We start from the raw sequence: 16,790 nt of genomic DNA, 5'->3' as shown, positions 1-16,790 counted from the left end.
CTAGAGCCTTGTTTTTTGCAAATGCCTTCAGTGCAGCTTGGACTTCTTCCTTCAGTACCACTGGTTCCTGATCATATGCTACCTCCTGAAATGGTCAAATGTTGACCAATTCTTTTTAGTATAATGACTTTGTGTATTCCTTCCATCTTCTTTTGATGCTTCCTGTGTTGTTTAATATATTCCCAGTAGATTCCTTCCATACTGCAACTTGAGGCTTGAATTTGTTCTTCAGTTCTTTCAACTTGAGAAATGCTGAGCCTGTTCTTCCCTTTTGGTTTTCTAATTCCAGGTCTTTGCATATGTCCTTATAATGCTTTACCTTGTCTTCTTGAGCTGCCCTTTGAAATCTTCTGTTCACCTCTTTTACTTCATCATTTCTTCCATTTGCTTTAGCTACTGTACACTGAAGAGCAAGTTTCAGAGTCTCTGCTGACATTCATTTTGGTCTTTTCTTTCTTTCCTGTCTTTTTAATGATCTTGTGCTTTCTTCATGTATGATGTCCTTGATGTCATCCCACAACTCGTCTGGTGTTCTGTCATTAGTGTTCAATGTGTCAAATCTATTCTGAGATGGTCTCCAAATTCAGGTGGAATATAGTCAAGGTCATATTTTGGTTCCCATGGACTTGTTTTAATTTTCCTCAGGTTCAACTTAAACTTACGTATGAGCAATTGATGGTTTGTTCCATAGTGGACCCCTGAGCCTTGTTCTGACAGATGATATGGAGTTTTTCCATCATCTCTTTCCATACCTGTAGTCGATTTGATTTCTGTATTTTCCCTCTGGTGAGGTCTACGTGTATAAGCACCATTATGTTGTTGAAAAATGGTATTTGCAATGAAGAAGTTGTTGATCTTACAAAATTCTATCATGCGATCTCTGGCATTGTTTCTATCACCAAGGTCATATTTTCCAATTACTGATCCTTCTTGTTTCCACCTTTCAAATTCCAATCACCAGTAATTATCAATGCATCCTGATGGCATGTTTGATCAATTTCAGACTGCAGAAGTTGGTAAAAATTTTCAATTTCTTCATCTTTGGCTTTAGCGGTTTGTGTGTAAATTTGAATAGTCGTATAACTGGTCTTCCTTGTAGGCGTATGGTTATTATCCTATCACTGACAGCGTTGTACTTCAGGATAGATCTTGAGATGTTGTTTGTGAGAATGAATGCGACGCCATTCCTTTTCAATTTGTCATTGCTAGTATAGTAGACCATATGATTGCCCGACTCAAAATGGCCAATACCAGTCCATTTCAGCTCACTAATGCCTTGTATTGATTTTTATGCATTCCATTTCGTTTTGATGACTTCCAATTTTCCTAGATTCATACTTCATACATTCCACATTCAGATTATTAATGAATGTTTGTAGCTGTTTCCTCTCATTTTGAGTCCTGGTTCTTAGCTCATGCAAATGTCATTTGTGAACCTGGCAAAGTGAAAATGTCTGATTGTGTTTAATCTTTTATTATCACAGTTAATTATTTTTCTGCCTCCTTTCTGATGTTGATAGAAAGTATGTTCCCCATGAATGTGTGCAGTCAGTCTTGGGTTCTGCAGATTGAGGTTTGGCTGGGCTATCAGGGATAAGTTTTTCAAATTAAGTGTGTGTCTACATGCTTCCTGCCATATCTGACCAGCATTCAGAGAGTGTCCTACCAATGCAAACGAATTTTAAACATTGCCCCAAATGAAAAAGAATTAGGATGGTAAGCCTGTTGGAGAAAAATTACACCATGGCCACCTCCTTTCACATGGGTCAAAAAAGGAGCTGACCTGTTCAAATGTGGCACTTATAGGCCACATTTACAAGTTTACTTTATGTTAACAAAATGAATTGTATGGCTGAAAAGTTTAATGTCACTTTTTATAAATCAAATTCTATTCCCTTTGGCTTCTGATCATTTCAGACAATTTTCCATAATTTCCAGTGGACCCTTAACTGGCAAAGTTTCTTAATTTCAGCTTTAAATCCTTTTTCCCTTTGCCAAGTTTTGATATAAATGTTCTATGAACCAATTGAGTCCCCTAGCGGAGCCCCTATCTTAATCATAACAAAAGCCATTACCATCTGTGTAGCGTTTTACAGCTGTCCTGGGCTGAGTACAGCATGAATGAACACCCTCAAACACCTCTTTTTCTAGTATTAGATTTCCAGATGGTGATCCCTTTAAAGTAGACTATAAATGGGTGGCACAAATAGTTAAGTGCTGGACTACTAACCATAAGGTTTCCAGTTCGAACCCACCCAGAGATGCCTCAGAAGTCAGTCCTGGCAATCTGCTTCCGAAAAGTCACAGCCTTTAAAACACTATTTAGCAGTTCTACTTTGCACACATGGGGTTGCCGTGAGTTGGAATGGATTCAAGGGCCGCTAACAACATAAATTTATTTAAGGGGGAGTGTGTGTGTGTGTATGTGTGAGAGAGTGTGTGTGTGTGAGCACTTGTGCCTGTACGTGTGCATGTATAATATTGTCTTAATATAAGTCACACGCTCGGGCTCCTCTAACACTGACAGTGTTGCATTTGTATGCTGAGATAGCCTTTCAGATCTAGATGTGTACCCTAAGAGCCGCAGCTTCTGGAATAGCCTCATTTCATGCCTCCAGTCCTTTGTACACGCCGTGCACCCTGCCTGGAATGCCCTTTCCTACCTGTGAGCTCCTGTCCAACCATTAGCACCTTGGTCTGTGGAAGAGCAGCATCACCTGGAGGCTTATTGAAAACCAAACCAAACTCACAGCGACGCTATAGGACAGAGTAGAACTGCCCCATAGGGTTTCCAAGGCTGTAAATCTTTACAGAAGCAGACTGCCACATCTTTCTCCCATGGAGCAGCTGGTGGGTTCGAACTGCCGACATTTTGGTTAGCAGCTGAGCTCTTAACCGCTTTGCCACCAGGCTCCGGAGGCTTATTAGACATGCAGAATCTCAGCCCCACCCATACCTACCTAATCAGAGTCTGCACTGCCACAAGATCCCCAGGGGATTCACATGCATGTTCAAGCTTGAGAGATGCTGCTTTAAAACCCACCTGTGTCGTCTGTGCTGGGGCTCTTTGTTAGCTGCCGTGGATCACCCCTTTACCCATGGTGACCCCATGCACAATGGGATCAGAACTTTGTGATCCATAGGATTTTCCTTGGCTGATTTTTTGGAAGTGGATCTCCAGGCCCTTCTTCCTAGTCCATCTTAGTCTGGAAGCTCCGCTGAAACCTGTTCAACATCATAGCCTCCACCGACAGACGGGGGGTGACTGTGCATGAGGTGCATTGGCCGGGAATTGAACCTGGGTCTCCCTCACGGAAGATGAGAATTCTACCACTGAACCATCTTTGCCCCATTTGCTTTTTACTATGGTGGAAAAGAAAGCATCATATTTCAGCCAAAAGGAAAGCACCAGGATCTAATCATTCCTTCTGAAACAATGTGAAGCGAGGTTGAAACCACTGCTCGAAAGCCCCTGCTAAGGTTTTCTAAGCACTCCTGCATGGAAAGCAAGAATTGTACCACTGAGCCACCACTGCCCCCATAGTACTTACTAAGTGCTCAGAAAACCTTAGTTTCTTCCTTTTCTACTTTCCCAAGAAGTCAGTCCCTTCTCTGTGCCTTTATGTCACTTTTTGTAGTCTGTTAAATCACTTTTCAAGGTTACACAGACGACTGTTAGCCTCTAATCTATCACTTCCTGCGCTCTGTATCCAAATCGCGGTTTTGTCCCCATTTCAGACATGCTGAATCAGAATCTTTGAGGATGGGGCCCCAAAGTGTGCATGTCATCAGACTCCTTGGTTTGTTCTTTGTGCACAAATGGATCAGAACCCCTGCATTCGTCCTCGGGCTCCCCCAAGGTGGAGGGAAGGGTCAACGGTGTGACAACGCTTCCTGGTGTCTTGGATGTGAATCTCATTTTATTACTTAAGAAAAATGTATTGAGAGCTAACCAGGTCCCAGATATTTTACAGAACATTTAATTTTCAAAGGTGAGTAGGGGAGACACGCCATCACATCTTCACCATCTGTGAGGCAGACAGCGTTCTTCCAATCGCACAGGAGAGAAGCCTGTGGTGGGAGCAGCCTAAGATCACCCAGTGAGTAACGGAGCTGGGGCTCAAAGCCAGACCTTCCCAGCACCAGCCCGGTGTTTCTCCTGTGCTGCTCGGCCACATCCGCAGAGCATGGCAGTATGCTAGGCCGTGATGCATGCTATGGCAGAAGAGAGGGATGTAGGCAAGCACCAAACCAAAAACCTGTTGCCATCAAGTCGACTTCGACTCATAGCAACCCTATAGGACAGAGTAGAACTGCCCCGTAGAGTTTCCAAGGACGGCTGGTGGATTTGAACTGCCAACATTTTGGTTAGCAGCTGTAGCTCTTAACCACTGGGTTGGGATTAACTGCATGGGCGAGGCTGGGAAGGGCTTCACAGAGAAGGGGACATCCCAGCTGGATGTCCCTCTTTTGGGGAGGTGTGGACCTTTCTTACAGATGTCCATCCCTCCCAAATCAGGACATCTGAGAGCAAGGAAGGAATTTTGTTCCAAGGTCAAATAGCTTGGTTTGGGTCCACCCAGTAAGGCTGAAATGTTGGACCTTGGCCATTCAGAGGGATCATTGGGATGGGAAGCGATCCTTCCCCAAGAGAGGGGAATTTAAGCCGCAGATGGAGAGAGCAGGATGCTGGCTGGAAAACTTGTGTAGGGAAAGAATGACCACGCCTCAAATGTAACAGTGAAGCCGTTCTCTGCATCTTACTGGGCATCTCACTGGGCTAATGAAAGTTGCTAATTTAGCCCAGATCCCAAGAGAAACCCCAGCAAATTCATCTTTCCTTAACATAAACTTTTAGCCCAGATCAATCATAAATTGTGTTCTCTAGAACCTTTTATCCTCCTGCAGTGTTGCCCCATAATCCATCAGTAAGCCTTTCTCCGCAGTATTCAAAGTGTCCATTAGCTAGTTCTTAACCGCATTACGTGGGACGACTACGATAGGAAGGGCGTGGAAGGTCAACATAAATATTCCGTGAATTCCATGTGCATGATGATCACTAGTACACTGAATTCCACAGGCATTTGTAAGAATTGAATGCTTAAGGCATTAGCAGAATTCTGTCCTGGAAGGCAGGATTTTTGGCCATGATAATCGGTGTTTGCCAAAGTCAAATCAAGAAAATGATCGGTCATATTTAATCATGGAGAATGGAGACAGGAAAATCATCCATCACGTTTACCCACCTTACCTCAGCCTTTCCAAAATACACAGCTAAGGTTGGAACTCTACTGCAAATATTCTAAGTCCACCAGTGTAAGATTATTGAAACTAGAAAATAGACTGGGGGGTTTGTCTTCTCTCTGCTCAGCTGTGCAGTCTCTCAGAGGACAGCCCATGCCTTCAGGACTTTCTCTTGCAGTTGCCCTGCAGACAAGTGTTTGCTGATTCTGTTCTCTGCCCATCAGGCAGACAGGACACGTCTATAGGGGACATGAGAGCTTTCGTATTGAACTTCATTCATTCAACAACTGTGTACTGAGCACCTGCTGTGTTCTGGACACTGTACTAAGCACTGGGGATACTGAATTAGATCAGCGTGGTCCCTGCCCTCCCAAAGCTTATGTTCTAGAGGGGAAGACTACATGGGAATGAAAAGGAACCTGACCCATCGAGGGTGAGGGAGGAGGAAGAGTCGGGCAGGGAAAGGTTGGCTGGAGAGTGTGCTTGGCAGGAAGTATCTCATGGTGCCAGGGTATCTCTTGCCTCCACTGAGAGGGGAGGAGGGCCAGCACCCATGGGAGCATTCCGAGTGGGGCTGCGCCTGGATGCTCTTTTGGTACATCTGGCCAGCTGTCTTCTCCCTTGTAGACCAGGGATCTCAACCTTGGCACTATTGAATTCTGGGTGGGATAATTTTGGGACATGGGGGCCTGTCCTTTGTGTTGTAGGACGTTTAGCAGCATCCCTGGCCTCTACCCACTAAATACCAGCAGCATTCCCTACCCCAGCTGTGACGACCAGAAATGTCTTCGGACATTGCCAAATGTCTTCTGGAGGGAAAAATGTCTTTCCCCCACCGCATCTAGAACCACTGTGGCAGAGCCAGACCTACTGGGGAAACCAGTCGTCACCTTGGATGCTGCAATTCTTTCATTCCTGGCCCGCTGTAACAGAAGCAGCTCTGCAAACAGGCTGAGTGTCCTGGGCAGGTGGTTCTCAGCCACCATGTTCCCCAGGGAGTCTCCTCCAGAGTCATCCAGTCGTCAGCTCTGCTTTTTCTGAATGTCCACAGCAATCAGCCCTGCTGCCTTCTTCCCAGTCACCAGCCTAAGCCAGCCTCATCACTTCCCTCCTGGTTATTGCAGGCAGCTCCCAAAGTTTCTCCCTCTGCCGTTGTCTCGTCTTTTCCTTTCTAGCCTCTACTCCAGCATTGCCCAAAGTGTAGTCCCTCAGCTGCTCCGCCACAGAGCGTCCTGTTGGGAAATGAACTTGAGAAATGCCACATTTTATCCCAACACCATATGAAAGGCTCTGACTTAACATGCTTTCTAACAGAATAGTCTAGGTTTTCTTTCCCTGCACAACCTACAAAAATAAAACACCGTTGCTGTTGAGTCAATTCCAACTCATAGTGACCCTATAGGACAGAGTAAAACTGCCCCATAGGGTTCCCAAGGAGAGGCTGGTGGGTTTGAACTGCCAACTTTTTGGTTAGCAGCTGAGCTGTTAACCACTGCGCCACCAGGGCTCCTCCAGCAGGGGCATATTAACCAGTAAGCATGGTTCTACCAGCTTACAGCAAGCAAGGTACACGCGGGCTTAATTGTGTTTACTTACTAATCTGTAGTGCCCGATTTCACGTGGGTTTCACCACATCTTTGATGACTGGTGGTATGTGTCCAGGTGGTATGTGACCAGACTTTTTTTTTTCCCCAACCTAGCTCATGGAGCTTTATTCATACCAGAGTGACAAGATCCTGCTTGGTTCCTGCTGCCCGTGAAGGGACATGGGCCATGTTCCATAGGAACGTGATAAAGGCCTGTGTTTGCCCTCTGCTTTCTTCAGAATTCTTAGAACTAGGGCTGGGGCCTGCCTAGAAACCCCTTTTTACCCATCTTTGATGTGGTGAAAACTGGGAAAAATTGTGCACCACAGGATGAGTAAGTAAGCACAATTGAGCCTCTGCGTACCTCATTGTTGGTAATCCATCCCTGCTCAATTGGACCTAGCACAATACATAGGAGAAAGACGTCCAGTAAAAGTTCTTGAAGGGAGATTGGAGGAGGAGGAAGGGGGAAAGGCATGGATACTGCGAGCGCAGCAGGGAAAGGCAAGGTGCCAACCCGTTAACTGAACGCTCATGGCTTCACGTGCAGGGCCATGCCTGCCTCTTCTTCATGCCCCACAGTCACTCCAAAACTCCCTTATCAGCATCAGTACAGAGTCTAAGAGTAGGAATGGCTGACCCCCAAAATGAGTCCGCCTGCTGGAGAACATGCATGTGGAGAAGCAGTCAGGCCTCCATCTGAGTAGAAGCCTGGCCTCAGGCAGGCGGTGGGCTTTCTCGGACACTGGCCCCCTGGGGACTTGCCTCTCCTTTTTCACCTGCTGGACCCTCATAGGAAGTTCCGTGTTTTCACCTCAGAAATCTCTAAGAGGTAGGTAGATCCCCACTTACTCTGGGTATGTCTTAATTATGTCTCCTTCCATTAATACTTTATATATAGCTAGAGGTCTGAGGGCACTAGACTTGTAATGTAGCTGAGAATTAATGACTATAGTGGAGCCAATTCTTGTAGCCAAGGGTGATGGTGATTGATGCTTTAAAAATACTTACCCAGATGTAGATCTTTAACCTGGACACTTGCCAGAGTCTCTCATGGAGATGGTGGGGAGTGGGGGACCACTACTTCACTGGGCACACGTATCTAGATTTACTTGTCTGGAACGAGATTTCTCTGGTAATGTGGCCACGAACAATTCAGTTACATGCTCCAGAGGCGCTGTGGGCTGGCCTAGTGCCCCATGGATCTAGTATTCCCTCCAGGAGTATTTGCTAGCCAAGGAGAGACTGTCTTTAGTCTACACCCTCTAGTCTTGGAAAAAGAAAAACAAACAAACCCCTTGCTGTCAAGCCAGTTCTGACTCATAAGTGACCCTATAGGACAGAGTAGAACTGCCCCATAGGGTTTCCAAGGAGCGCCTGCTGGATTCGAGGTGCCCATCTTGTGGTTAGCAGCTGTAGCTCTTAACCACTGCACCACCATGGAAACGCTCCCTAAAAAGCACACAGCGCTGAGGCCAGCTTATTACCTCCTCTGGTTTATACAGCACTACACTCAGCCTGCAAGAGCGGCCAGGAAAGGTGTGTCAGGTCCTAGGATCAGGGATTGCAGGTTGAGCGAGGGTTAGGTTTCATGTTGTCTGGAAGCCATAGTCTCCTCTCCTCTCAGGGCCATCTGGCAGGATTGAAGAGCCATTGCATACTGTTCATATTTTTAGTTAAATGTATATGGTTATGCCCATATGTACATATACGATTAAATTATTTCAAGTTTTTAGGTCCTCAGCTTCACTGTGTAACATTGGATGGCTTCTGGCTTTCTGATACACAATCTAGCAGTGCTTTGGGTGGTTGATTGGCATCATGCGATCTCTCAATGCTTTGCGCAGGCTCACTCTTCCATATTACCCGAGGGGCCATGGACCATTCCGACTCCATGACTCATGCCCACTCTAAATTTACCCTCCCACCTTTGATGCCCGCCCCCAACAGCCCCATGTCTGGAGATTGGCGTCATAAGGAGCTGGACATACACCACCAGTCATTAGAGGCTCTGTTGTTATGGAGGCCTCAGGAGCCCCAGCTGCTTGGAGAAACGGGGACTCCCCAAGGCAGCTATGTGGCACCCCCTGGTGGCAGAATTACTAAAGTCACTCTTAAGTGTGCCCCACATAACTCTTCCTCATAGTATCAAAACAGGGCTGAGCCAGGCAAAATGAAACAGACAGGGCTGCCCATGGTACTGCCCTACACTCACATCCATCCTCCTCCACCAGACCTAGGGTTCTCCGAAGCCAGCCTGTCCTCATCATACGTCATATTGAAAACATCTGCTTCTATCCTTTCTGTCAATATCTATTCTAGGGGTAGAGAAAATCATATAGACTTATTCATACTAAAGTGTTAATGATTCATGCATATCCCAAGATATTTGCATTTTAAGGCAGTTACATCACCACTGACTCCTCCCAGTAGTGCTCTAACCATGAATGCTAGGCAGTCATGACTGGTTAGAGAGAGAATTGTTAGACTGGAAAAGGCAGGAAGAAGAAATCTATCGATCTGCCCTGTGACCAAAGCAGACTCTTCAGCAGCCATCACTGACCTGTGGCTATAGTGTCAGACTTCTGTATACTGCCACCATTTTATACCGTATGCCCCTGCCACTTAACTTTCACTGAACAATAAAAAAAATTCCAGTAATTCATGAAAATATCCCAATTCCCAGGTAAGCACATTGTTAAAAAACCACCTCTTTGCATGTATACAAACTCTGTTTCTTTTACACTTATACACACACACGTACATGTATACTCACATACACACACATACACACGTACCCATGGTCCAGCCTCACGTGAATATGGTTGCTTTTATCTCGTACACGGACTTAGAGTGTCAGTGGACAGTATTTTAAGTGCCTCCCATGTCGATCACCACAGGCCTCTGCTGAGGGGGGCAAAAGGAAGAGACCCCTGTTCATTCATAATGATGGGCAGGATTGAGAACAAATAGAAATGGCAGACATGCTAGTTGGTCCAGTTAACCAAGGACACCTCCCATGTCACTTTTCTTGGCTTGGTCTCACTGCCCCAGCCTGCTCCCTTCACCTCACCAGTTACTGTTTATCAAGGCTCTACTCTGTTTCAACATGGAGTAAGACTTGATGAGAGAAGGCCCCTTTGAGCCAGTGGGGTGCTGAGTTTGTGACTCGCAGGCAAAGATTGTGTAGCTGCTTGTTCCACCTGCAGGTGGTCACTTTGAGAGTGGGCGGGAGGGGAATAATCTATAAGAAATGGGAATAAGTAATCAACTTGGAGAGGGGATTGGACGTCCTAATAGGATGATGTTGACGTAGGGTCTCCTGATTGTAAGGGCAGATTCCTTCCAGTTATTCTGTTGGTTTTGTCTGTAAGTAACCTTGATCATGTACTGACACAGCTCATCTTAACCCTTTCCCTTAATAGGGGGAAGCCACTTGCTGGGGTGAAGAGGTTATGTCAGGATATGTCCTACTGAGGGAACTCAGGGCAAAGTGCACCAAGGAGCTGCAGACTTCAAGTCCTCCGTCTGCTGTCTGTGGTTGGTGTGAGGGGAATTAGCACAGCCTGGGATAAACAGAACCCTCAGAGGGCCACTAAGAGGAACCAAAGAGATGCCTCTTTGCATGCCTCCCTTGCCTACAAATGTCTCTCCTGAGATCTATATAAGTAGCATTCACACATACACACGTTGTTGTCAGGTGCTGGTTTTCCATTCATAGGGACCCCATGTGACAGAGTAGAATTGCCCCACAGAGTTTTCTAGCCTTTAATCTTTACTGGAGCGGAATAGAACCGTGTGTGCTTCGTGGGATTTTCAATGGCTGACTTTTCAGAAGTAGATCGCCAGGTCTTTCTCCCATTGGGTAGGTTCGAACTACCAGCCTTAGGTTAGCAGCCGAGTGCTTAACCATTGTGCCGCCAGGGTCCCACAGGCACACGCAGACACACACACTGCAGAATTTCCCGTATTGTGCACGTCATTTTGTGTGGAGATAAGTTTACATAAAATGCGACCCAGGGTTTCCAAATGAAACTTGCGTCTGGGGATCCGTGGGATGTGGCTCTGTTAACCCAGCGTTGAGAGGAACGTATTTCAGGAAGCCTACTGTGGAATAATTAGCCCCTAGCCAAGCTGCAGAGCCCTGAAATTTTCTTTTAAAAATGTTTGACGTTAGCAGGGAGTGATACAGGGACTCTCTGAGTGGGAATAAACGGGCAATCAGAGAGTCCAGTCAAGAGCAAAATGGTACCTTCACACCCAAAGGTAACAGGGAAAGTAGGCCCAGCCTCTTCAAAAGAGAGACAACTTGTTGTATACTCCTAAGAAGAACAAGGGCCCAGCCATGGTCTCTGACCTCATGGGAAACCCAGTCTGGAATAAAGAGAAGGAGTCCACGTCATCTGTCTGGCAAAATCCACTTAAAAAGACTGGGCAAGGAGAAACCACATTCTGTTGATTTCTGGTTTCTTTGGCCCAGCAAAATAAAGTTGCCAGACTAGAGCAAGGTCCCGTGGTGGAGACTGGGATGCCGGGTTGTTGAAAATGGCAGTCCTGCAGCGTTCATTCCCGGCAGTGACCCACTTCTCCTGGCCAGGGGCCTCGTGGATCTGTTGTGGACCCTTCTGCCAGGCCTGGGGAAAGGAAGAAAAGCAAGAATTGGAAATAGCTTTGGATCCGAGCTTTGTTTTATTCCTCTGACTAGCTCTATGCAATTGTTTTTACAGTTTTCAAATAGGATTATACTTACCCCTTCTCACTAACAGCAACGGAAGTTAGAGGCATTAACCCATTTGGTTCCCATTCTGTGTGTCTTTCCAGAAGGAGAAGAAGAGTGGGCTGCTGAAACTTCTGGCAGGAGCATCAACCAAAAAGAAGTCACGTTCCCCACCGTCTGTTTCGCCAACCCACGACCCCCAGGTGGCGGTGGATGCCTCACTCCAGGGCGCTGTGGGGCCTGAAGTGTCCTCACTGTCCAGCCACGGGAGGGCGGGCTCCTGCCCCATAGAGAGCGAGATGCAGGGCGCAATGGGAATGGAGCCACTGCACAGAAAGACGGGCTCCTTGGATCTCAACTTCTCCTTGTCCCCTTCGAGGCAAGTGCCTCTTTCCATGGCTGCTATCCGCCCCGAGCCCAAGCCGTTGCCCAGAGAGAGGTAAGGTGGGGAGAGGAAAAGGTGTGTCGTGGTGGTGAGGGAGTTGTTCTCTGCAGTCCTGGAGGCCACCTTTGAAGAACAGGGACAATGGGACTGACAGTCGTGGAGCTGTTCTGAGGATTACGTTTACCAAACATCCTTCACTATCCAAATCTCTTCAGTTCCTGAGTTTGGATAGTAAGCATCTGGGTAAAATGAGTTGTACAGAAGCATAACCGGGGTGCAACAGGTATGGCAGGTATCGCACCGGCCCTGGGCATGTGGCGCCACTGAGCAGTTTCTGTTAACCCGGTACAGACAGTGGCGTATCTATGAAACATGGCACTTTGGCAAGCACTGAAATTGCACCCCTGTCCAAACATCTGACAGCTCTCTTTTAGATAACTGTCATAATAGCAGCTCAAAACTACAAGTCAAGCTCATTAATCTTTTATTAACACGGTACCGTGCTTGAGGAAGGACATCGGGCCATACAGGGTTAATAGAAACTGCTCAGGGGCACCGCGCTCCTAGGGCCGGCGCAATGCCCTAGATACACCACTGTCATATTCCATTTTCTGAATCCATCTGGTTTTTGAGTTTGGGATTGCAAGGAATTCACTGAAAAATTTATCAGAGCCTATGAGATACTGAGCCCAAATATCAAGAAATGAAGCAGTGAGGGGGACCTGTGTTCCCATCAGTTCAAGGAATCTCTGGATTCTCTGTGGCAACCCTAAAGTGAAACCCCTAGGCTGTGTCCCCAGGGGCATATGTGCTCCACGCAGAAAGCGGCGTCTCTTCAACCTGAGTCCACTCTAACATCTCACAGTTATTCAGTGTTATCCCGAAATAAAGGGACCTGATGGTACAATGGTTAAGTGCTCGGCTGCTAACCGAAAGGTCGGAGGTTTGAATCTACCAGCAGCTCTGCGGGAGAAAAGACCTGGCGTTCTGCGCCCATAAAGCCAAGGAAAGCCCATGGGCCAGTTCTGTCGTGTCCTATGGGGTCATTAGGAGTCGGAATCTACTGGATGGCACACAACAACAACGAACCCGAACTAGGTTTCAGGAGTATTTAGTCCGTTAGGTTGAACCATGTGAAACTGCTGATATTCCTCCATTTTTTCCCAGAAGCAGCAATTTCGCATTGTTCAGCCTAGGGTTTTACAGATGAGGAGACGGAGCCCGAGAGAGGGGTGAAGTCAGGAGCCTCGGCCACACAGCTGTGGAGCCTGGACTCGCCCCCAGGCAGCAGGAGCCCCTGCTGGTTCTTCCCTGCATGGGAAGGAGCCTCAGGCTTGATTTTACAAGGGGTTAGAGGGCCCATTTCTTGCTCTATGGGTTGACCTATTGGAGCCCTGGTGGCGCAGTGGTTAAGAGCTTCAGCGCAAAAGGTCGGCCGTTCGAATCCACCAGCCGCTCCTTGGAAACCTTATAGGGCAGTTCTACTCTGTCCTATAGGGTTGCTATGGGTTTTGATTTGAGTGATCAGTCCTAAAAAGCTCTTATATAAAGGCTGGAAGGCATTATGGAGAGATAAAAATGATTGTCAAGATAGAGAGTGGGAAAATATTTTCCCTTCTAAGCTTCTTAACGTTGAAACACTGTTTAAACAGTAAAAACATTAACTATCTCCTGAGTAAATAATTATGCAATCTCCGTCAGTAATCCTCTCCCCCTGCTCAGCCACATTTACTGAGGGCAGGTTCCTCCATGTGTCTCAACTCTGTACCACGGCCTCTGTGAGTGGCCGCTGCAACTTGAGAAGGCCGTCTGCCATCCTGAGCGTCTGCTAACCGCAGAGACCAGCCCTTCTCACCGCCTTAGATCAAGGGTCGGCACACTTTTTCTGTCAAGGGGCAGATAGTAAATATTTTAGAGTCTGAGGGCCTTACGGTCTGTGTCGCAACTACTCAACTTTGTCTTTGTAGCACAAAGGCAGGCATAAACAACATGTAAATGAATGGGCATAGCTGTTCCAATAAAGCTTTACTTATTGACATGGAAATTTGAATTTCATATAATTTGCTTATGTCATGAAATATTATTCTTCCTTCAGTTTTATTTTCAACTTAAAAATATAACAACGTTCTTAACTCAAATTAGCCCACAGGCTGTAATTTGCCAAACCCTGATGGAGATGGCGGAGCTCTGGTGGTGCAGCGGTTAGGTGCTTAACTGCTAACCAAAAGATCAGCGTTTGAATCCACCAGCCGATGCTTGGAAACCCTATGGGGCAGTTCTGCTCTGTCCTACAGGGTCGCTATGAGTCGGAATGGACTCGATGGCAATGGGTTTGGATCTAGATGACTCACCGTTTCCGAGAGGAGCCTATTGGATGACATGGGGCCAGCAGTTATCAACTTGTGATAGACAGTTAAAATGTATGTCTGTATTTACACCTTTTTTAGAATAATAATAGCTACCATTTTTTGAATGCTCTGTGCAGCAGTGATATTCAGAACATTCAACAATTGGTATGGGTTCCAGCTATAACCATGGGGACAGCCATACCCTGCATATAGCTTAACATCTGCCCTTGCTATGTGCCCAGCATTTTTTAAATTATCTTCTGTGTATTATCTCATTTCATCTTCCCAAGGGCCCTATGAGTTCAATAATATCATTATCATCATTTTATAGATGAGGAAAGTGAGGTTAGTGAAAGGTTAAGTAACTTGCTTAAGATCACACAGATAGTAGCAGAGCCAGGGTTTGAACCTGAGGGTAGTCCGACCGCAAAGCCCAAGCTCTTAACCACTCCATTTGGTGGGAGCCACAGGATCAGCAGCCACCCCAGTATACTGCAGGGGGCCCACAAAGGGATCTAGATATCTTCAGTTTGTAAACGCTATAGAAAATGCCCACTCCCCACCAGGAGGTCATTGTGTCTGCACCCAGATCCTCCATGGTTAATTACTACTCCACTGTCCGTCCAAAGTGCAGCACCATTGTTGACCCAAACATGACATAACTAACTGCGGTAAAGTGCCTGAGCCACAATAAGTTCCCCAGAACCCGCCAATAACTGGATTGATACACACACACACACACACACACACACACACACACACACACACACACACGTGCACATCACTGCTCCCTGTCCCCTCTACTTCCTTTCTCCAGGGAGGTTCTTCCAATTTCGGGCAGCTATTAAATATTGGAACCTTCTTCCTTCCATGAGGCCAAAATACAGCTGCCTGGATTTCTGAATGCAGGTCCCAGTCGCTCCCTCCTGGGTCACACAGAGATGGTCAGCTGGCTCATGAGAATGATAGATTTCTAGATGTTTGAAAGCTGCTCTCATATTTTCCCTAAGTTTCTGTCTCTCCAGATCTTTCAAATTTATCTTCAAAGGCATAACTTCTGGACTCCCCAATAAGATATCTTAAAAGTCCCAGTTCTAAAGAATTATGGAAGTCTGTGAATAACTAGAAAATTCAGAGATTTACTCCCATTCTCTGACTATTCCGTCTAATTAGGGTGTTATTGTACTCAGAAAAGCCTAAAGCTACCCAGAGCCTCTTAACACCCTTCTTGTCCCCAAGCACACCACAGAGCCTCAATAATGAGAAGAGTTTTCAACAAAAGCTGCCTTAAACCACACTACTTCCTAATGAGTCACAGAAACTCCATCTGCCCTCAACGTTTGCAGCCCGTAAGACCACTTAGTATCCCGGGGAGCCCGGGAAGGTAGGAGCTGAGGATGTCACAGTGGAAATGCTTGCCCTTCAGACAACTCTGGGACAACTCCAGAAAGCACACAGACTACGGCCCTGGAGGCTTGTGAATAAAACTCGCCTAGAAGCTGGAGGAAGGGGAGCAGCTGTGATACTGCCACCTCACAGAGGCAAGAATCCCTGCTGATGGAGGCCCTGCGCATTCACTCACTTGCCAAATATTTATGGAGTGCCTGCTGTGTGCAAGGCCACTTTATGATCATGGAAGTGGGGAAAGCAATGGAAGGGCAGGATCGGGACAGCCAAACTCAAGGCCTTCACCACCAAACTCCTGAGAAGGAGCCCTCACCCCCCTTAGAATGATGGACTGGTTCCCGATGCAGCAATATTTGATGCCTGCATTTCTCAGATGTCTCCTATGCACAGACTCCCACGGATCTCAACCTGTGTGTCTCTCTTAAGGATTTGTGGGGACCACAGCAAGCTGCTCTCTTAACTGTGCTCCAAGGACGGAAGTTTAGTGTGAAGGGTGCTGCAGAGGCATGCCCTGGGGGAGGGAGGCTGCTCAGGGGAACGTACCTGGGTGAATTCTCATCAGCAGGGTCTGGCCCTTGGCCTGCAAGTTCAGAATCCCTGCCCTGTCAACTCTCTGGAAGCAAGTCTGTCTCACAGGAGTAGACCTATATGGAACAAGCTCACAAGCCTGATGTATAAAACCAGAGTGCCCATTATTAACTCCTTCCAAGGGGACTTAACTATTGGGTCATCTGAGCATATTCTTACCCTGTGGACAATACACATGGGAGGGCAAACTTTATAAAGTAGAGCTCATAATAGGAGGCATAGTTTAAAAAGAAAAAAAGTTGCCATCAATTTGATTCCAACTCATGGCAACCCCATGTGTTACAAAGCAGAACTGCTCCATAGGGTTTTCTTGGCTGTAATCTTTCAGAAGCAGATTGCCAGGCCTTTCTTTCATAGCACTACTGGGGTGGGGGGTTCAGACCGCCAACCTTTAGGTTAGTAGTCAAGCGCAGATTGTTTGTACCACCCAGGGACCTTACTTATGGGATGTGAATGCCACATGGCATCAGGTTAAAAGTGTCTCTAATACCTTCATCTCCCTAGCAGGGATACAC

At 46.7% G+C, this 16,790-nt stretch overlaps 1 protein-coding gene across 1 annotated transcript in view; it reads left to right on the top strand.

Moving 5' to 3' along the window:
• The window catches only part of SH3RF3 (SH3 domain containing ring finger 3), a 465,406-nt gene that overhangs the window by 439,752 nt on the left and 8,864 nt on the right, over window positions 1-16,790 (top strand). Inside the window, exon 10 of the mRNA XM_012556270.1 lies at window positions 11,652-11,986. Coding sequence (XP_012411724.1) covers window positions 11,652-11,986 — 335 coding nt within the window. The remainder of the gene's footprint in view (window positions 1-11,651; window positions 11,987-16,790) is intronic.

Source organism: Trichechus manatus, unplaced genomic scaffold, assembly GCF_000243295.1.
Source record: "Trichechus manatus latirostris isolate Lorelei unplaced genomic scaffold, TriManLat1.0 scaffold00004, whole genome shotgun sequence".
In the NCBI taxonomy this organism is placed as follows: Eukaryota; Metazoa; Chordata; class Mammalia; order Sirenia; family Trichechidae; genus Trichechus; species Trichechus manatus.
This window is presented reverse-complemented; position numbering and strand designations above follow the sequence as displayed.